The sequence below is a fragment of the Heterocephalus glaber genome, unplaced genomic scaffold (genome assembly GCF_053883595.1).
Source record: "Heterocephalus glaber isolate CG9 unplaced genomic scaffold, H.glaber_assembly_v1.0 deba00001444, whole genome shotgun sequence".
In the NCBI taxonomy this organism is placed as follows: Eukaryota; Metazoa; Chordata; class Mammalia; order Rodentia; family Bathyergidae; genus Heterocephalus; species Heterocephalus glaber.
Genome location: NW_028258297.1, coordinates 19,841,386 through 19,860,988, shown reverse-complemented (window position 1 = coordinate 19,860,988; position 19,603 = coordinate 19,841,386). Strand labels below are relative to the sequence as shown.

The following is a 19,603-nucleotide window of genomic DNA, read 5'->3' as shown; positions in this document are numbered from 1 at the left end:
AACTGGGAAAGTCCAAATTTAAGATTGTAAACAATTCTGTTCAGCTTTAGCTCTTTCTTTCCAATATTTCCTTTTGCCATTAGGGAAAAGTTCAAATATTTTTGCTTGACATCCAGAGTTCTTCAGCATCCTGGCAACATCTCATTCTAATTGGCTCCTCTACTTATCAGTTTGACCTCGTCTTTTGTTCTATGTACAATGAGCCACTCACCATTTTCCAGGTACACCTAGTCTTTTTATGCAGACATGCCCTTGTCTGTGCACTTTTCTCTCCCTGGAATATTCTTTTCCAAATCTCCATCTCATTAAAACCTGCCTGACTTACACTTTAAGACCCAGTTTAGTTATTTCCTTACTTCTCCAAATCCTTAACAAAAATTTAGTCATTCTTTCTTCTGTGCTTACAATAAATTGAGGCTAAGTACTCAAGGTATCATAATTTTTGAAAAATGAATTTAGTTGTCAAAATTATGAGTATGACTCATTTATTTAATAATGAATCTTGAGCCCCGGTGCCAGAAAAAAACCCATAATGAATCATTACCCTGTATCAATTAAATTTCCATTTTTTATAAGATTAAACCAAAAATTTGGAGACAATATTGCAAATCTAGTAGTTAAATGATTTTGTCCCAGACTATTATGTTATCAGAAAATATTTATAAAATGTTACTGTAATTGGAAAAATAATGCTACCACTTTTTATTTTCAGGATCAATTTTCCTCTTGAAACAAAATCACTCCCGAGGGAATCCATGCTAACAATAAAAGTGTTTGGGATTGGCTGTACAAGCAACAGTGCAGAATTATTGGCCTGGACCTGTCTTCCATTGTTTCCCAAAGAGTATGTGTATCATTTGTGATTTATAAAACTCCCATCTTAATAAAACCTTACTGGAACTAAATGTTTTGCAGGATGTGGCATAATGAGAGAATCAAGAATACATTTTATTCTAAAATGAGATATCTCAAAATAAATTATGATGATTAAAAGCAGAACTGAAAAGTAAAAATGTAGAAATGGCTTTAGAAGCAGGCCTCATGCTCAGCTTGTCAGCTAGGTCATTACAATGACAAAGTATTGGCATGACCAGTCTCAATTACTTCTTCTTCTCTGACCAGCCAATTTCTCTGGAATTAGTAATTCAAAATGATTTGGATTATTATAGTCATTTAGAAAAAGTATAAGTCATGAAATTCTGATGCAGGCAAAATTACATAGTGAAACTGATTTACTGACTTTTATTGCCAAGAAGAAATATTTGATAACTTTAAGGTGATTTTTTTTTTCAGGAAAGTAAACCAACTATGAGCTCAGATATTCCCTCAGAACTAATGACCATTGAAAAATTGCTTTAATCATGCTCTTAGGAACAGTTAATACTTAGGCTACTTGATTAGGTAATTAATGATTCTCTAGGTTATTTGGATAAAAATGTTTCAGAAATGCCAGCTTTTCACCCAAGACTTGCTTTAGAATCAAATGACAAAATTCAGAATCTTCAAAAAATTATAACCCATATAGTTATGTAAATATTGTTATAAAATATATTTCTGCCTTTGCTGCTTAAAACAGATTTGATAATGTAAAAATGTTAAGAAAACTCTTGATCATTTGAATTCCAACACCTAGTCAATGTAAATAATCACTGAAGCGACCATGATAAACCTTAAAGATTTTCTTTGTTGGGTTAATTCTGATCTAGGTGTGTGTGTGTGTGTGTGTGTGTGTGTGTGTGTGTGTGTGTGTGTGGTTCTATCACTAGATTTCTTGCTTTAGCCCCTTTCCATATATATGTTCCTTAAGGACAGGGCATGTACTTATCTCTGTAATGCCCATCATCTAACATAATGTCTCCTATGAATAGGCAATCAATAGAGGTTTGTGTACTAAATTAAATTGAAAAAAAATCAATCCCTATAGGTGGTTTAGAATGAAAGATTTTAAAAGGTCTACAAGAAAGAGATTATCCCTAAAATAAATATCTACTGCTGTTAGCAGACATATCAAAAATCTGATTTGTGTGCTAAGAACTTTCATTACTTTCTCACTAGGAGCAACTATACAGGGGTCCTTCCTTCTCATGAGTGAATTTCTTTCCTGTCTCAACTGGCGTGTTTGTAAGATCTAGCATTTTTATAGAATAATATTTCTAGTTATTCTCTCATCCTCAAATACACTACTTTGCACATATCAATATATATTAACTATATAATAAGTCAGGAATATTTTTGTCTTTCAAACTAATTGTCAAAGCTCTTTTGGGATGGTGTGATAGTAAAACTACTGCCATCATGTTGTTTTGCCATGTATAAGTTACCATTGGTAAACATTTCATAAGCAGGTGGTGGAACGTGAGCATCTATGAGGGGTGCCATTTGGGGCTGATCCTAAGTGACAGTTCTGTAAGGGAAGCTTTCAAAAGTGGAAGTGATATCAGAAAACATGACTTACTTCAAGGAGTATTTCAATATGCATTCGTAAGACCTCAGAAGTCTGTCATGTGTGGCAGTTGGGGAAAGGCACTGACTCCCACATTGCTCATTGCGACCAGTTACAGGCATTATGATTCAATTTATTTGATGCGATATTTCCAGATCACAGAAAATGCATCTTAATTTCATTTCCACTTGTACAATGACCCCCTCCCCATAAACATTTAGTATTGAATCTTTTAGTACCATTTGAATTGACCATTCATAGCTAGTCATGTGGAACTGTATAAGCACTTACGTCATTATTTTTTCGAACGTACATATAACCTAAAAATATGCTTCCAATATGCCTATCTCTTCTTGGTTTCCAGAAGAGGGTTTCCAAAGAAGCAACAGTGATTATTCTGAGATACATCAGTTATAGATGCATCAATTATGTCTAAAAATAAAAAATAAACTTCTACATTTTCAAGCTTGCAAACTTACACTTCTATAAAGAAAAATAGTCAAGTCTAAAGGAAAAATTTGGCCAACAAAAATTTATAATCTTCTTTTTTTGAGGACAAGACTTTCACTGTATCTATATTCACAGTGACTCCACACTACAGCAAGAAAGCGTTATGCTCAGCTCAACAATTTTCACAAGCTCTCTCCCCAAGTTAAGTTCACAACAAATACTGTTACTTAGCATTTCTAAAATGTGGTGAGCTGCTTCAACACAGAGTCACCACCCTGACTGAACAATAGAATTTTATAGGAAAGTTATAAAATTAAAGTCCAAATATCCCCAAAGATTCTAATTTAATTGATTAGTGGTTTTGCCTGAGCATCAGTATTTTCAGAACTCCCATGATGAGAAAGACCTGGGAAAATTAGAAACTTCTGCAAAATTTTTGAAAGAGGCCTAAAATTAGTCTTAATCCCAAAACAGTTTGATTCCTTAGACAATAGCCTGAGTTGCTAACCCTGACCCAGGAGTAGCTAATCCTTTTGGATATATATACAAAATTGGATTACAAAACAATATTGCCCTTCTTTAATTCTTTATTGTCCTTCTTTCTGGCCCAAGAGAGAGCCTCAGAACACAATTATGCCAAATACTTCAATTACAGGTGAAGAACTCTATCACAAAGGCAAGTTAAGTTTGTTGTAAATCAGTCTACTTTAAATAGAACAAGAACAAGAATGCAGATCTGACTTCTCTCCCTAGCCCTTTCTAGCTTAACCAGGTTCACTTCCTATTTTAGGAGCCATTCCCTACTCCAGGGACACTGTGGGGGGATCCTGCCTCACCCTTACCTGTGTTCTGTACTTGAGCCTAAATCAGTCAGAGTCAAAATCCCAAATAATTTTGTATCATCAGATCCTCAGGTCCTGCCAGTGTCCCAGTTCTAAAGTCTTCTTATTCTCTGGTTCCAGAAGGCCAGCAATAGATCCATATAATCTTATATCTAAAAGTATTAATTATTTCATCAAACACCTTATTTTATTGCTTGAGGAAGTAGGGCCTCAGAGAGTATAAAACAGCCCACCTGTATTCTTGGTATCAAAGACTTTGTGTTGGATATTCAGTCAATGAATTTGTAAAATATTCAAATTGGAAAGATTCTTAAGAATATTCTGGAAGAAATATTTTGAATTGTTATGCTCCATGATTATTTTTCTTTCTTTTAACATCATATAAAAAAAACTCAAAGTATTGGAAAATGATGAATAATCTGTGTTTGTGTTGCGTGAGGAGAATTTCAGTCCTGTGGTCCAGCCTAATTAGAATCTCCCCAGTCTAAACCACCAGCAGAACCTGAAAGCTGTATGAAATCTCTTTGGAAACCATTAATTTTGTTCAAGAAGCTGCAAGAAGCTCAGCAATTAAGGCTGGTTAATGAAGATAGGATCCAGATGTCCTTATAGATTGTCTTTGCCAATATATTTTCAAGTGAAGCTTGCCTCCATAATGTTTTTGTGTGTTTAACTTTAACTGCCATGATAAATCTTTTTCCACTAGTAATAACATAAACCACTACTGCAGTTCCCTACCTGCCTGGTGTTAAAAGTTCCCACTTCCATCTTCTTTCTAAGATCACCAACACTCTTAGATGAATTCTTTTCACATTCTAATTCCACTAATCATCTTCCTCGTTGATGGAAATTAAGACTGCAATATCTAAAAAGATATTCAAGCACAGTCTATTAATGGAAAGAAAATTAGCTAATACTGTGCACCTCAAAAATATGGTGCCAAGTCTTTGTGTTCTTTCCCCCACTGAATGGCCTTCAAATACACATTACTGCATATCTACAATAATGTCAAGAAGTAGGTCTAGAAGTTCATTTTCTAGTGACCTACTTCCTGGTAGGCCCTCGTACACACCCCTACATCAAATGTTCTGACTTCATTCAGTCCCTATGGCTCAGAATGAAGGCCATGATGACTATGAATGCAGATTCTACTCAAGGACTGAGGTGGCAGATACTTATCATGCGACTCTTCTTCTATGGGAGACAGCTTAGATCTCTTAGATATTTTAGCATGTGGCCCAGACACAAATTAAAACCACAGCTATGAAACATTCTACAACTTAGATATCAAGACAAAATGCAACTACTACATCACACTCTTCCTCATGAGCTCCAGTCTTCTAACTAATGAGGAGAAAAGACTTGGCCATCCATGACATAGTAGTAGTTATTTTAATAGTGCTTTCAGAAATATGCAGTCTCTTTTTGATAAATATGCTTATTCATTCAGCTTTCTCACACTTGATTTCTTCCTAAGAAGAAGAAAAGATACACAGGGTTAGAAAAGAAGGGGGGAAAAAAAAACCCAAAAGATTCATTTGGCCTAGAGACTTCTGACATCCCAATCAAAACTGCTTGTCACAGCTGAAGTCTGCAGCTAGTGTAGCATACGGATATTTCAGGCTAATGGGATTCTCCCAGCTTGGATGGGGCTTACTGGCACTTGTCTGTAACTCCTGGTTGTCCCCATCCTGCTCAGTCCAACCAGATTCCTTATCATGAGTCCCTCTTCCTCACTGTGTCACACCAGCACCACCCTATTCTGAGAACTCTCCTTCTGTGTATCTTCAGCTGTTTGTAGATCCCAACTGACCTACTCTGAGACCAGAGAAGGTCCCATGAACCTAAACTTGGGAGTTTCTTCTGCCTCAAGTTTAATGACCCTGCCACAAATAGAGGCAGGAGTGGTTCAAGAAGTAGTTTTAGTCCGGGATCTGAAACAGGAAATGAGAAAAGGAGCCCATCCCGCTCAGCATTATGTTAAGCTCTCCTGTCTCACACTTCATCAGCTTCCTAGGAGGAAGAAGGGAAAGAAAACCAGGACACTACGTAGGCTGTGCTCACTCTGTTCTCTCTTTGTCTGTCTTCTCCCCTTGATCCCAAACTGCTTCCCTTCTCTCTCACTCTCTATCTACTCTGTCACGTCCTCCCTCTTCCTCCCTTTCCTTGCTGCATCCTTCCTTACCTTCTTACCACCTGTTATGGATGGAAATATTTTCTCTAAATGCTGTAGAGAATTTTATGACCTGAGTCCTCCAGGTCTGACATTAGACATGCTCTTTCCTTCTCGTGTATGCTGCCTGACACCAATCCAAAGCTTTCTTGAGGCTTGTGGATATTCCAGGCTATTTTGGGTAAAGGTCATATACTCTCAAAGGCAAAAGGAAAATAACATTAATAATTTTCTAAGTTGTATTCGTGTCAAACAACTTACATCTTACTAATACTGGTCCTATGGCATTGTTATACCAATCCAAAACAAAAGTTTCTTCTGATGAGGATAGAACAAAGGAATAAAGAAATAAACAAGACTCACAATTCCCCTTCTTGAAGAATATTCTTGAACCATAAAAAAAATCTGTCTAAAGGTCAGGGATTTAGCTCAGAGGTGCTTCTGCCTGTCTCACAAGTGCAAGGTCCCGAGTTCAATCCCTGGTACCCCCAAAAAATCTGTCTTAAGAATGTTGGCAAAATATATTCCCTTGTACAGATATTTTCTGACAATATTTTTAGGTAAGGAACTACTAATAAAGATAATAAAGATTTTAAGAAAAATCTAAAGAAAGTTTTATTTGACAGACCTTTTGGTTCCTCATGTTTGTACAGTATCTGTTATATGGGAAGATAGAATTATATGTTGTCATTAAAAAGATGCTTTAAATTTCTTTATAAGATTGAATTTAATTTTCTTACTTTTCACCTCAACATTTTCAGTTTGGCATATTAAAATCAAACCCTGTTCTTGGTGATCATTGGAACATTTTTCCAACATTTTGATTAATATACACTCACAGGTATAGCCTCACATTCAAATTTATATAAAGCTCTGTGGATTCTGATATTATCAAAAGCTGTAGCAACCATGAATTCTTCCATATTTAAAGTCTTTCCTGTATGCACTTTCATTTACTATGGTAATTCACAACCAATTTTTAAATATCTGTATTTAAAATGAATAATCTTTCCATTTATGCATGCAGGAACATTTCCTCTGTGAATTCTCACAACTATTTTGATTCCACAGATCATATGCTGTGTTAATGTAAATCTCGCTATAAATGTACAATTCATATCTTTAAATGCCCAGGGAATTTAGCCACTCCATGGAACAAATAATGCTCTGAAGAGTTAACATTTTTATTAACTAGAAATAGCCATAATTCCAAGAATATAAATCTGAGGTTCTTAGTTCTCTCCTTGTCACCACCATTGACAGCAATTACAAATAAATGCTACCTGTTAGAAACCATTGTGGAAAACAGTTTTCTCACATGAAAAATAAACGTGAGTATCTGTGAAAATTGAAATGGATGTAGTGTATAAGAACTGAACTATTATTCAGTGTCTGGGCTTGTGGGATAGCATATATCTTTTCTAGCTACTGAGTGAAGCCACAAAAATGGCTGATTATGCTTACATTCCAAAAGGAAACAGATACAGATACTAATAGCTTCCCTCTGGGGTGACTCCTGTCTGTATGTGTTGTCTTTTGCAGAAAATCCATTCTCGGGTCTATGCTGTTCAGCATGACATTACAGAATGAGCCTCCTATAGAAATGATAGCTCCAGGAGTGTGGGATGGAAGTCAGCCAGGCCCGGTGACCTTGCAGGTAAGTGCCAAGCTATGAGATTAAAGTACATAGGGCAAGTGTTGGTTGATAAGTAGTTTCTTGGTCAATTACAGAAACAATTTCTTCCAAGATCACACATTTTAATAGTCTTCTTTTCCTCTAGCCTGCTGGGATTCCTGAAACAACTGCTTTTATTTTGTATTCAGAACACTCAAAGCACTTTTTCCCTCACTTGTGTAATAGCAATTTCAAGCCTTACTCCATCATGAAGGACAGCAGTGGAGTGTTGTCATTAATATGCTCATTATGGACTTTCATTTCGTTCCATTTTCTAGAAACAGTCCTTGGTGTATGTCATTAACTTAGTACCTTACTCAAACCAGCCTCTGCATTGTGTCATGTTTCTTTAAAATCTCTTCTATCATACATTTCCTTAATGACTACCAATTCACTGAGTAGTGGGGAAAAATTGCAAACAAAATCCCTTTATTATACCTTTATTTATTTCTGAACCCTCTCGGCTGTCTGTGATTTGAGATTTGAATAAAAGTTGGTCAGTGAGTCCAGATTTTGGTCCTTTCCGCTGAGAGCTCTTCGTCTTTCCTGACATTAGTCTATTTTATTGGTCAGTGTCTTAGTCACTTCCCTGTTTCTGGGACAAAACATCCAACACCCACAACTTAAAGGAGGAAACATTTACTTTGGTTCAGCACTTCTATCCAATGGCAGCAGGCTGCAAGGCAGAAACAGCATGGTGGAATGGCTTGATGGAGAAAAGCTGTTCAATATATGGCACTCAGGAAGCAGAAAGAGAAGGGAGGTGCTGGGGATGAGAATACACACTTCCGGGTCACACTCCTCAAGACCCACCTGCAACCAGACCCTACCTCTGAGCAGCGCAGTCAGCACTGAACTCATCAATGAATGAAGCTACTGATGAATGTAGTGCCCCCAAGATCCACTCGGCTTCCAAACACACGAGACTTTGGGGAGACGTTTTAGATCTGAACCATAACACTGAAATACCTCAAAGGTAGATACTCTCCTAGAAGGAAATGCAGAGATTAGCAACTCCTGGTGTCCACAGGAGAAGCTAGGAACTGTGATCTGAGCAGCACTCTCTGGAATAGATTTCTCAACCTCGGCACCATTTTGGTCTGGATAATTCTTTGTTGTAAATATCCTGCTCCTGGGCATTGTGGGATGGTTAGCAGTATCACTGGCTTCTACCCACTATATGCCAGTAGCCTCTCCTCAGTTTTGACACTTAAAAATGTCTCCAGGTATTGCCAAATGGCCTCTAGGGACAAAATTGCCCTCATCCAAGGATCACTATTCTAGAGAAAGCTCATAGAGCTTAAATTCATAGGATTAGAGTAAAAGGTATGGGGGATAGAGTTAAGAAAAATCCACAGAAACATCTTGAAAAGAAAAAAGAAAAATTAATGCTATAAAAGTGTGGTGTCATGGTACAAGACAGGAAAGCCCTACCAGACTACTTAAAGATCCACTCTAATCGTGGACACAATAAGAAAGAAATTCTTCAGTTTAGATCTTGGTGCATCATAAATACTCTACACATAGTGATTTATTAGTAAATGTCTGGTTGTAACAAGACAAAAGAAATATATCCACCAACAAGAGGAAAGATTCACCACAAACCTGATAACATATTCAGCACTAATGAAGAATAGCAGGATGCTAAGGTTCTATTCAGTCACAATGAATACATATTTCATATATGATTGGTATGTACCAAACATTCTGGTAAACACTCTTACAACAATGAGTGAATATGAAATACCAAACCAGTAATTCAAGGAATGCAAGATCTAGCTAGAGAGACTCTCCCAAGTCACCTTAATGCAATGTGACAAATCCTGTGATTATTGATTAATGTAGAGGCACTAAAACAATGTGAAAAGTAGGAATATTTCTGAGAGAAAGGGAAAGTCTGAGAAGAGCTCCTAGAGGATGTCCTTTGAATGCTCTCAGCAGATTGAGTGAATTTTCACTGACAGGTTGCAGAGGGGAAAATGATCCAGTCAGAAAAGACTGCACAGTGCAAAGACAAAGACTGAGAAAGGAAGTTTTAGTTTCAAAATATGACAAGTTAACTAAGATAAAGAAGAAATTACATGAGGAACACGGTGGAAGGTGGAAAAACATTAAGGCGTTACATTGTGTACCAGAGTTGGACAAGATTATCTGGGGAGTGAATCATAGAAAATAGTTCTAGAAATACTGTAGAAATTGTTCTGGAGCACAAGGGAACCACGTACATGGACACTTTTTAGAAAAACATCTTAGTGATCTCAACTAAAGATCATAGGGCCAAAAGTAAGAAAATGTAAGTAATAGATTTTAGCAACTTTTTTTAAACACAAAGGGATACAATTTTATGAAGGAAATTAAAAAAAAAACAGAAACGAGTTCCTAACTCAATAGCATTATCTGTAGTTTTAAGAAATAATGCAGACAACAGACAGACTTCAGTGGAATATTGCATCAGTTCAGTTTGGGAAACACTTTATTTTATGGGGTCATATAGAGTGTCTAGATGTTAATAACTGCTGCTTATCTTTAATAAAAAGGTAAATGAGGGTTTTTTATTTGTATTTTTTTGCACTGCTAAGGAATTGAACCCAGGACCTCACATGTACTAGGCACATGCTCTTCCACAGAGCTACAGCTGCAGTCCTAGGATTTTGTTTTTTTTAATCAAAGTACTTCTTGTCAGATCCAAACCACCACAGTTTATAAGTCTAAGTCTTCAAGTCTAACTATTACCAGAGCTTTTTTGAACATAAATTCTTGATTTTAGGGGCCTTGGGGGATAGGATAGCAGTGAAAGTTAAAGAAGTAATGGAGACTATCTACTGAGATAGTCATTAGATGCTTCTCAAATTAGGGGAATACTTCCTTTCAGAACACAGATTCTGGCAAGTGGAATTTCAAGAAAATCTGTCAAATATTCAATAGCAGCATAGATTTACAAGTTGAAATCAAGACCCATAACAGAATTCATCTTTACAATAAAAGGGGAGTGAAACCTATAGTAGTCATTCAACAGTATGCAAAAGTAAAATCATGATTTTTAGAAAGTAATTTCAAGTGGTATGGATAAACAGGCAACATAGAGCATGCTTTTGAATTGATGATGAGACACACAAACTATAGTTATTATAGCTATTCAGGTAGTAAAATCCAAATGTTTAGTAACCAGTAACAGTTTTATGACATAATGAGTTAAATATAGAATAGAACATTTCAACTTGAAGATTCTGTGAAAAAATTAGAAGCACATTCTCCCACTAATGTTTATGTTAGAGAATGGGTATCCACCTCAGGAAAAGACATCACCCTGAGAGCTAGGAAATCTGGATTCTACTCTTAGCTCTTTAACAAAAATATTTATGACTTTGACAAATCAACTAATCTTCTGTTCTTTCCTCCACACATTGAAAGAATTACACTATGTCTATCTAACTTCCATCAGGTCTCTACTTTTTGTGATTATGTTTACTAGATGGGTGGTCGCTACCACAGGATAGTCAACCAATAGACAAAGGTTGTGATACCTCACAGAATATATTTCCTTCAAGTCAGTAATTTTTATTAGGTGTATCAGTAGGCTTACTGATCTTGTTCATTTCTAAAGCATTCTTCATGGTATCTACTCAACTACACTTGCGAGTCTGTGGCTGTAGTGTAGAGTCCTTCACACCACAAGCTGCAGAGAGAGAGAGAAAGAGAGAGTATATATCCTCTCTCTCTCTCTCTCTCTATGTATATAGATAATATATAGATAATATAATATTATATATATATATATATATTCACTGAAACTCCTGCCTGGATCATCTATTGGCAGTTTCAAACATAACATATCCCAAACTGAGCCCACCTTCTTCTCCACAATCTTATTCACACCCTGAATTAATTATTCATATCTGTTCGTGTTCCACCTACACCTACCTGCTTTCTGTGCTTCCTCTCTCCTTCTCTCTCTCGTATCGTCCATGCTACATCCTGCCAGTTTGTCTTCAATATTTTCTTTAAGTCTGTCCTCTCAGTTCCTCACCTCTTCTGCCCTAGTTCAAGCAATCGCCACTATTTACAACAATTCAGCTCAGCTTGACTTTTCCATGCTTCAATCCTTTAGTCACAGTGTGATCCTTCTAAAACTTCAATCTGAACTTGTCACTTTCTTACTTACACTCTTCAATGACTCAACACTGCCTAGAGAATAAAGGCCACGCTCTATGGCAGAGCTCTCTCCCATCTCTTCTCTTGCTTTGCACTGTTTGACACTTCAAGGTCTACTAACTTTGAAATATTGTGGTTTCTGACATGCACTGTTTTGCTTTTAGCTTATGTGCAATATGAATATTTTTTCCTTGTCTGAACTATGCCTTCTCTCACCTCTTTACACTCTCTGTCCACCTCTCGTCTAACTGAATTGTATTCATTCTTTATAATCTACAGAACCTCTTCTAGGAATCCTTTCCCTACCCCCTCCTTCTTACCCCATGCAAAGTTAAGTTTCCTTTTTTGGTGTTGACATAATAGAAAATAATATTTTTTCCATCCTCTTCTACAGCAACTTCACTATGATTGACCACAAGTCTCACTCAGCTTGCTGCTATTTCTTCCTCTGAACTGCTGTAAAGTTTATGATCTAACATGAGTATGCCTCATGATGCCCAAACTACATTTACAGTCCCAGTGGAAGTTCTTTGAGTAAGCTAAGAATCATGAGCCCCCAACTGGGCCCAGATGCATCTAGTGGGGATGGTTGTGGGCATGGACACTACAGACTTCACAGCAGCCTCTCAAGCAATGCTAAATCATGAAGGTGCAATAGGAACCAGGGTGGTCAAGTACACAAAAGAGAAGAAGCAAAGAAGGATGGATAAATTGGAGATAGGAAGTCAATACTCAAGTATGCAGGGAGTGGGAATTACAAGGGAGATTGACCAGGGTCTCAATATACCCTTTTCCTCAGAGGAAAGACCTTATAATCTTGTTGTTATTGTTAAAATCAGGAGTGTATTTTCAAGGCTTGAAGCCAGAATGTGACAAATTGGTATCATGGCACAAGTAATGTAGACATTCGAAGAGATCGCTTGCAATATTTCATTAAAGAGAAATTTGGGTCCTATCAGCCAGGACCATAGAAGGAGAAAGACAGAGCCATATGTTGGTCATTACTGGTTTGAAGCACAGTTTTGGGGTACTGTGTATTTATTATCCTCAATTTTATTTGTTAATTGGTGTGCTTATTCTCATCAATAAGTTACCTAAGGTCAGTAGATACTATTGCACTGTATCTTCCATAATTCATGAGCCGCAAAAGTACTGTACAGGAAATACATAGATATATAGTTTTGGAGAACTTCTCATTTGTGAAAAGTTAGAAGACTCTCCACAAGGATTGTAAACGTATGTACTACAAACATGTACTAATAAAAAGAAAGTTAAAAGAAAAGGCCACTGGAGAAATTCCAATATTTTCTACCAGTTGTTCTAGAATCAGTAACTATTTAGGCCCATACTCCATAAAAATGTAATTTGATATAAGGCTCACTCATGTATTAAAAATAAACATGTTTGCCTAAGTAAAATATGTATGAATATATTATAGATTCGTGAGACACTTTTACATTCTCACTCACTGTCTCTCTCTTCCTTATCCACCTTGCCATTTATTTGGGACTGATACAAAATTGTCTTAACCCATTAAACATCATTTTTAATATATTCTTTCCACATGTATAACAATATTTAAGCACAAAAAGAGAAATATCTAACTAGTTGGTACTGTATGAGCATCCACCTAAGACACCAAAGTAAATCCTTTATGATTAATTCTGAAGGAGGTAAAATTTACTGTAATACTGCTTTGGCTTAGCTTATTTATTAATTTTTTCATCAGATTGAAGTAATAAGTGATATATGATAAAAAATATAATGAAAATAGTAATTTCAAAAAATATTACTGATTATGGAATGAAATTACTAATTTTTCTCAAATAAATAAGAACTCAAATTTATTAAAATGCATTTCAAACTGTAGCATAGTCTATTATGTTCTTCAGTTTTCTCCAAGATTTCAACCAAGGTTGGAAAAATAAGCAGAGAAAAATAAATTCTGCAGATTAGCTAATGTTAAAATGAAAAAACTAGTCTTAAGAAAATATATGGTGTGCTGAACTATCCATTACATTTACACAGTTTGGAACTCTTTTTTTTTTCTTGTTGTTAATTGTTACTTTATTTACTAGAACTAGATAATCACTGAAACATGGTTTAATTGAATCAAGAAAAAAGGATCCCTGGATTCCAGCTCCATTTATAAATCTGAACTACAAGGCCAAGACAGAAATATTCTATTTGAATGTATAATGTTCCTGCAGAATAGGTCACCCCTGGAGAAGAGTTCACTGTTGCGTCTAAAATAGGTTCCCAGACTTGTAGTCTGAGAACAACATAGACTAACTCTCTATTATCCTAAGTGATTACATGAAAGAGATAATTATTGTCTCCAAACTTCTTCATTTCATAACAGAAAGACATTTTAATGTAAAGCAGAAAGTATGTAATCTCAGCTTTAGACCAAAATATGACATATTTAGTTTTATTTCAAGTTTATTGCTATTATCTTTTACTTCTCACAATATTGCAGATCACTAATCTATACAATATGTATAAAAATTGGACAAACATCATATACATTTAAATAACAAGTCCAAATTCCAACTATTCTTTAAAATATTATTATAAAGCACTAATAGCACAGAAAAAAATAGAAATTATTCTTTACTTTCCATAGGTCTAAATAAGAGGGTATTGAGTTAATAATGCACTTGAAGCCACCTTCAATACATGGGAAGTCATTTCTTTATTTCAGATTGATTTTCCAGCTACTGGATGGGAGTATATCAAACCTGATTCTGAAGAGAATAGAACTCATCTTGAAGAACCACCAAGAGAGTGTTTGAAACATATTGCCAGACTTTCACAGAAACAGACTTCTTTATTGTAAGTGATTGTTCTATGAATGAATTTTGTCTGCTTTTCGTGATACCATCAGTCATACTTGAAACTTCATCTCTTCAAAGAATGAACCTTCCTTGAAGCATAACTCCTCTAATTTCCTAAAGTCAAAACTGCTAGATGATCAATTAATGTTTAGAAACTAAATAAGTAATTTTCTAGGCTTATAAAGAATCTTTTCCCTGTGGTATTTAACAACATTAGGCGAAGGAACAGTGAATAGATTGAAAATCATTCAGTTCAAAATACGAAAGCTTGAGCAATTAGGTACATTTCTGCATAAAGAAATGAGAACCCATTGCTCAACCACCCTTCAAACAAGCAGGAAGTTGCTTTAGTAAACAGGAAAAAGTGAAATTTAATTATTGTGGCAGATTTGAAAAAGAACAGGAGTAAATGCAGTAATGTTTTAATAGCATTAAATTAGTAAGCAGAGTACTTAGATTCTGTCAAACAGTAGCTCTCTAAATAAAATCAAATCTTATTACTGCTCTGCTTTCTAAATCAACTCATATTATTCTCCCATTCGCTTCAAGCCAGTGACATCAATTTCCCTTGCATGCCTCAAATATACAGCCCCACCCCCATCTGAAGATCTTTTTTTTCTCCATTTAGTTTATTGGTACGTTTTAGGTATACAATACAGTTATGCTCATCACTGGGATCTAGTACCTTTAAATGATGCATCTTGGTTCTTATATTTTCCCCATTCCCCTGCCCTCCCTTCACCCCCTCCACCCTTCCCTATTTGCACAGACTTTGTTTCCGTGTTTTTAGTTTTCTTATATTTTTTCTTTTCCCTTCTTTCCTTTCCCCTTCCCCTCCCACTTTCCCTATTCCTTTAAACATTTTCTTCCTATTTCACAATGTCAATTATAAATTTTGATTCTTATTTATACTTCTAGTTTTCACACCAGAGAAACTATTCGGTGTGTCCTATTTATTTCACTTAAGAGTATGGCCTCAATGTGCATCCACTTAGCTATATATGTCTCTAGTTTCTCATTCTTTATGGCTGAGTAGTACTCCATTTTATTTGTGTTTTTTTTTTAAAACCACATCTTCTTTATCCAGTCTCCAGTTGATGGGCAACTGGGCTGTTTCCAAGTTTTAGCTATTACAAACTGTGCTGCTGTAAACATGGGTGCACATATCACTGTGGTACTATTCTTTTAATTCTCTTGGGAAGATACCCAGTAGAAGAATAGCTAGGTTAAATGGAACTTCCAATCCTAGTTGTTTGAGGTATCTCCATACTGATTTCCACAGTAATTGCACCAGTCTGCACTCCCACCAACAATGGAGAAGGGTTCCTTTCTCCCCACACCCCTGCCAGCATTTGTTATTGGTTGATTTCATGATAGCAGCCATTCTTTCTGGGGTGAGGTGGAATCTCAGCGTTGTTTTCATCTGCATCTCTCGAATGACCAGTGATGTTGAACATTTTTTCATATGTTTATTTGCTTTTTTACTTCTTTGTCTGAGAAATGTCTGTTCATTTCAGATGCTTATTTTTGAATTGGGTCTTTGTATTTGTGGGGGGGGGTCTGATTTTTTTCAATTCTTTATATATTCTAGATAGTAGACCTTTGTCTGAGGAACAGCTGGTAAAAAATTTTTCCCACATTTCAGGTTGTCTCTTAGCACTGTTGGTGGTTTCTCTGGAAGTACAGAAGGTTTTTAATAAGATGAGATCCCAGTTGTTGATTCTTTGTGCTAGTTCCCATGCTACTGAGGATTTGTTCATAAAGTCCTTTCCTATGCCAATGTCTTTGAGAGTTCTACCTAACTTATCTTCCAGCAAGTCTAGTGTTTCTGTTTTAATGTTTAGATCTTTAATCCACTTCAATTTTAGTTTAATGCATGGTGAAAGATAGGGGTCTAGTTTTAATCTTTGGCAAGTTGAAATCCAGTTTTTCCAAAACCATTTATTAAAGAATGTATCTTTCCTCCAGTGAGGATGGTTGGTTCCTTTGTCAAAGATGAGGTAGCTGAGTATGTCTGGAGTTGTTTCTGTGTCTTCTAATCTATTCCACTGATCCTTGGGTCTGTTTCTTTGCCAATGGCTTTGTAGTACAGTTTCAAGTTGGGAATTGTGATATCTCCTGCCATGACTCTGTTGCCTAGAATTGCTTTTGCTATTCTAGGTCTCTTCTGGTTCCAGATGAACTTTGGAATTGTTTTCTCTAGTTCTGTGAAATATGCTGTTGGGATTTCAATCGGGACTGCATTGAATCTGTATAGCCATTTTGGAAGTATGGCCATTTTCACTATATTGGTTCTTCCTACCCAGGAACAAGGATGTCTTTCCATTTTCTTATATCCTCCTTGATCTCCTTTTTCAGGGTGCTCTAGTTCTCAATGTAAAAGTCTTTTGCTTGCTTCATTAGATTGATTCCTAAATATTTCATTTTTTGGAGGCTACTGTGAAAGGGATTGTTTCCCTAATTTCTCTCTCAGTGAGTCTGTGATTTGTGTACAAGAAGGCTATTGATTTTTGAGTGTTGACCCTGTATCCAGCTACTCTATTGAATCAGTCAGTTAAGTCCAGAAATCTTTTGGCAGACATTTTTGGGTCTTCTATGCAGAGTATCTATCATCAGCAAATAATGACAATTTAACTTCTTCTTTTCCTATCTTTATTCCTTTTATTTCTTTTCCTTGTCTAATTGCTGAGGCTAATGTTTCCAAAGCTATATTGAACAGGAGTGGTGATAGTGCACATCCTTGTGTTGTTCCTGATTTTAGCATGAAGGTTTTCAGTTTTTGACCATTTAGTATGATGTTGGCTGTTTTTTTTTTATAGATAACCTTTATCAAGTTGAGCTAAAAACCATCTATTCCAATTTTCTGCAAGGTTTTTATCATGAGTGGGTGTTGAATTTTATCAAATGCTTTTTCTGAATCTATTGAGATGATCATATTGTTTTTTGTCCTTGACTCTGTTAATATAGTGTATCACATGTACTGATTTACGTATGATGAGCCGTCCTTGCACCCCTGGGATAAATCCAACTTGGTCAGGGTGTATGATCTTCTTGACGACCCTCTGTATTCTGTTTGGCAGTATCTTGTTGAGGATTTTTGCTTCCATGTTCATTAGTGAGATTGGCCTATAGTTCTCTTTTTTTCTTGCATCTTTCCCTGGTTTTGGAATCAAAGTAACACTTGCTTCCAGAAATGAATTTGGAAGTAGTGTTTCCCTTTCAATTTCACTGAAAAGTTTAAAGAGTAGTGGCAGTAGTTCCTCTCTAAATGTTTTGTAGAAATCAACAGTGAAGCCATCAGGACCTGGGCTTTTCTTTTTTAGTAGATTTTTAATTACATTTTGAATTTCACTGATTGTAATTGGGGTGTTTAGAATATTTATATCTTCTTTGTTCAACTTTGGTAATTCATATGTATCTAGAAATCTGTCCATTTCTTCTGTGTTTTCCATTTTATTGGAGTACAGGTTCTCGAAGTAGGTATTGATGGTCCTCTGGATTTCTGCGGGATCTGTTGTGACTTCACCTTTTTCATTCCTAATTGCATGGATTTGAGCCTTTTCTTTCCTTTTTTTGATAAGGTTGGCTAAGGGTTTATTGATTTTATTTATTCTTTTGAAAAACCAACTCTTCAATTCGTTGATTTTTTTGTATGGTTTTCTTAGTCTCCATTGCATTGATTTCTACTCTGGTCTTTATAATTTCCTCCCTTGTATGAGTTTTGGGTTTGCCTTACTCTTCTTTTTCTAGGAGGTTAAGATTCAGCATTAGGTTGTTTATTTGAGCTAGCTCTGTTTTCCTAGTGTGGGCATTCACTGCCATGAATTTCCCTCATAGAACTGCTTTCATTGTGTCCCATAGATTCTTGTATGTTGTATTGGCATTATCATTTATTTGTAAAAAACTGTCTAATTTCTTCTTTAATTTCCTCTGTGACCCATTGGTTGTTCAAGAGAGTGTTATTCAATTTCCATGTGAAGTTCTTAGGGTTTCTTATGCTATTGATTTCCAGTTTAATTGCACTATGGTCTGATAATATACATGGGATAACTTTAGTTCTTTTGCATGTACTTAAACATGCTCTGTGAGACAGTATGTGGTCTATTTTGGAGACGACCCATGTGCAGCTGAAAAAAATGTATATTCTGATTTTGTGGGGTGGAACACTGTAGACATCTATTAAGTCCATTTGTTCAAAAGCTTTGCTCAGTTGTACTATTTCGTTTGTTGATTTTTTGTCTAGATGATCTGTCTATTTGTGACTGGCTTATTGACGTCCCACACTACAATTGTATTAGTGCTTATTTGGTTTTTCATGTCGCCTAATACTTGTTTTGTATAGTTGGAGGCATTAGTATTTGGTGTATATATATTTATGATTGTCATCTCTTCCTCTTGGATTATTCCCTTTACAAGGATGTAGTGACCTTCTTTGTCTCTCTTAACTAGTTTTGGTTTGAAATTTACTTTGCCTGCAAATAAGATGGCTACCCCTGCTTTTTTCCTGGGTTCCTGTTACATGGAGAACTGTTTTCCATCCTTTTACTTTCAGTCTGTGAGTTTTTTTGAACTAGGTGCATTTCTTATATACAGCATATTGTTGGATTTTGCTTCTTAATCCATTCTACCAGTCTATTTCTTTTGATTGGTGAATTGAGGCCATTAATGTTGGTGGTTGTAAATGATATGTATTGACTTATCATTGTCATGTTACTTTCCTGTTTTTGATTCTTTTTTATTTTTCTCCCTCTCCCTTTAATTTTTTGCCTTGCCTGATGAATTGCTCTGTTGGGCCTCATGGAGTTGTGACCTTCATTGTAATTTTCTAGGATATTGTTTAGAATTGTTTGGAGTGCTGGTTTGGTATTCATAAAGTTTCTCAGGTGCTCTTTGTCATGGAAGTATCTTACTTCCCAATCAATTTTGAAAGATAGTTTTACAGGATATATGAGTCTAGGTTGGAGGTTGTTTTCTTTTAGGGCTTTTGAAATACCTCACTCCAGGCTCTCCTTGACTTGAGGGTTTGTGTCA

General features: G+C 35.9%; 1 protein-coding gene across 4 annotated transcripts in view; it reads left to right on the top strand.

The window, feature by feature from the left end:
- Pik3c2g (phosphatidylinositol-4-phosphate 3-kinase catalytic subunit type 2 gamma) overlaps positions 1 to 19,603 on the top strand; it is a 326,458-nt gene that overhangs the window by 110,352 nt on the left and 196,503 nt on the right. For all 4 annotated transcript variants that reach the window (XR_002395360.2, XM_087213485.1, XM_021259132.2 and 1 more), the window contains 3 exons: positions 713 to 844; positions 7,451 to 7,565; positions 14,440 to 14,570. Coding sequence is in view for 3 of the 4 variants with exons in the window: in XM_087213485.1 (XP_087069611.1) it covers positions 713 to 844; positions 7,451 to 7,565; positions 14,440 to 14,570 (378 nt within the window). In the remaining variant the exon portion in view is untranslated. The remainder of the gene's footprint in view (positions 1 to 712; positions 845 to 7,450; positions 7,566 to 14,439; positions 14,571 to 19,603) is intronic.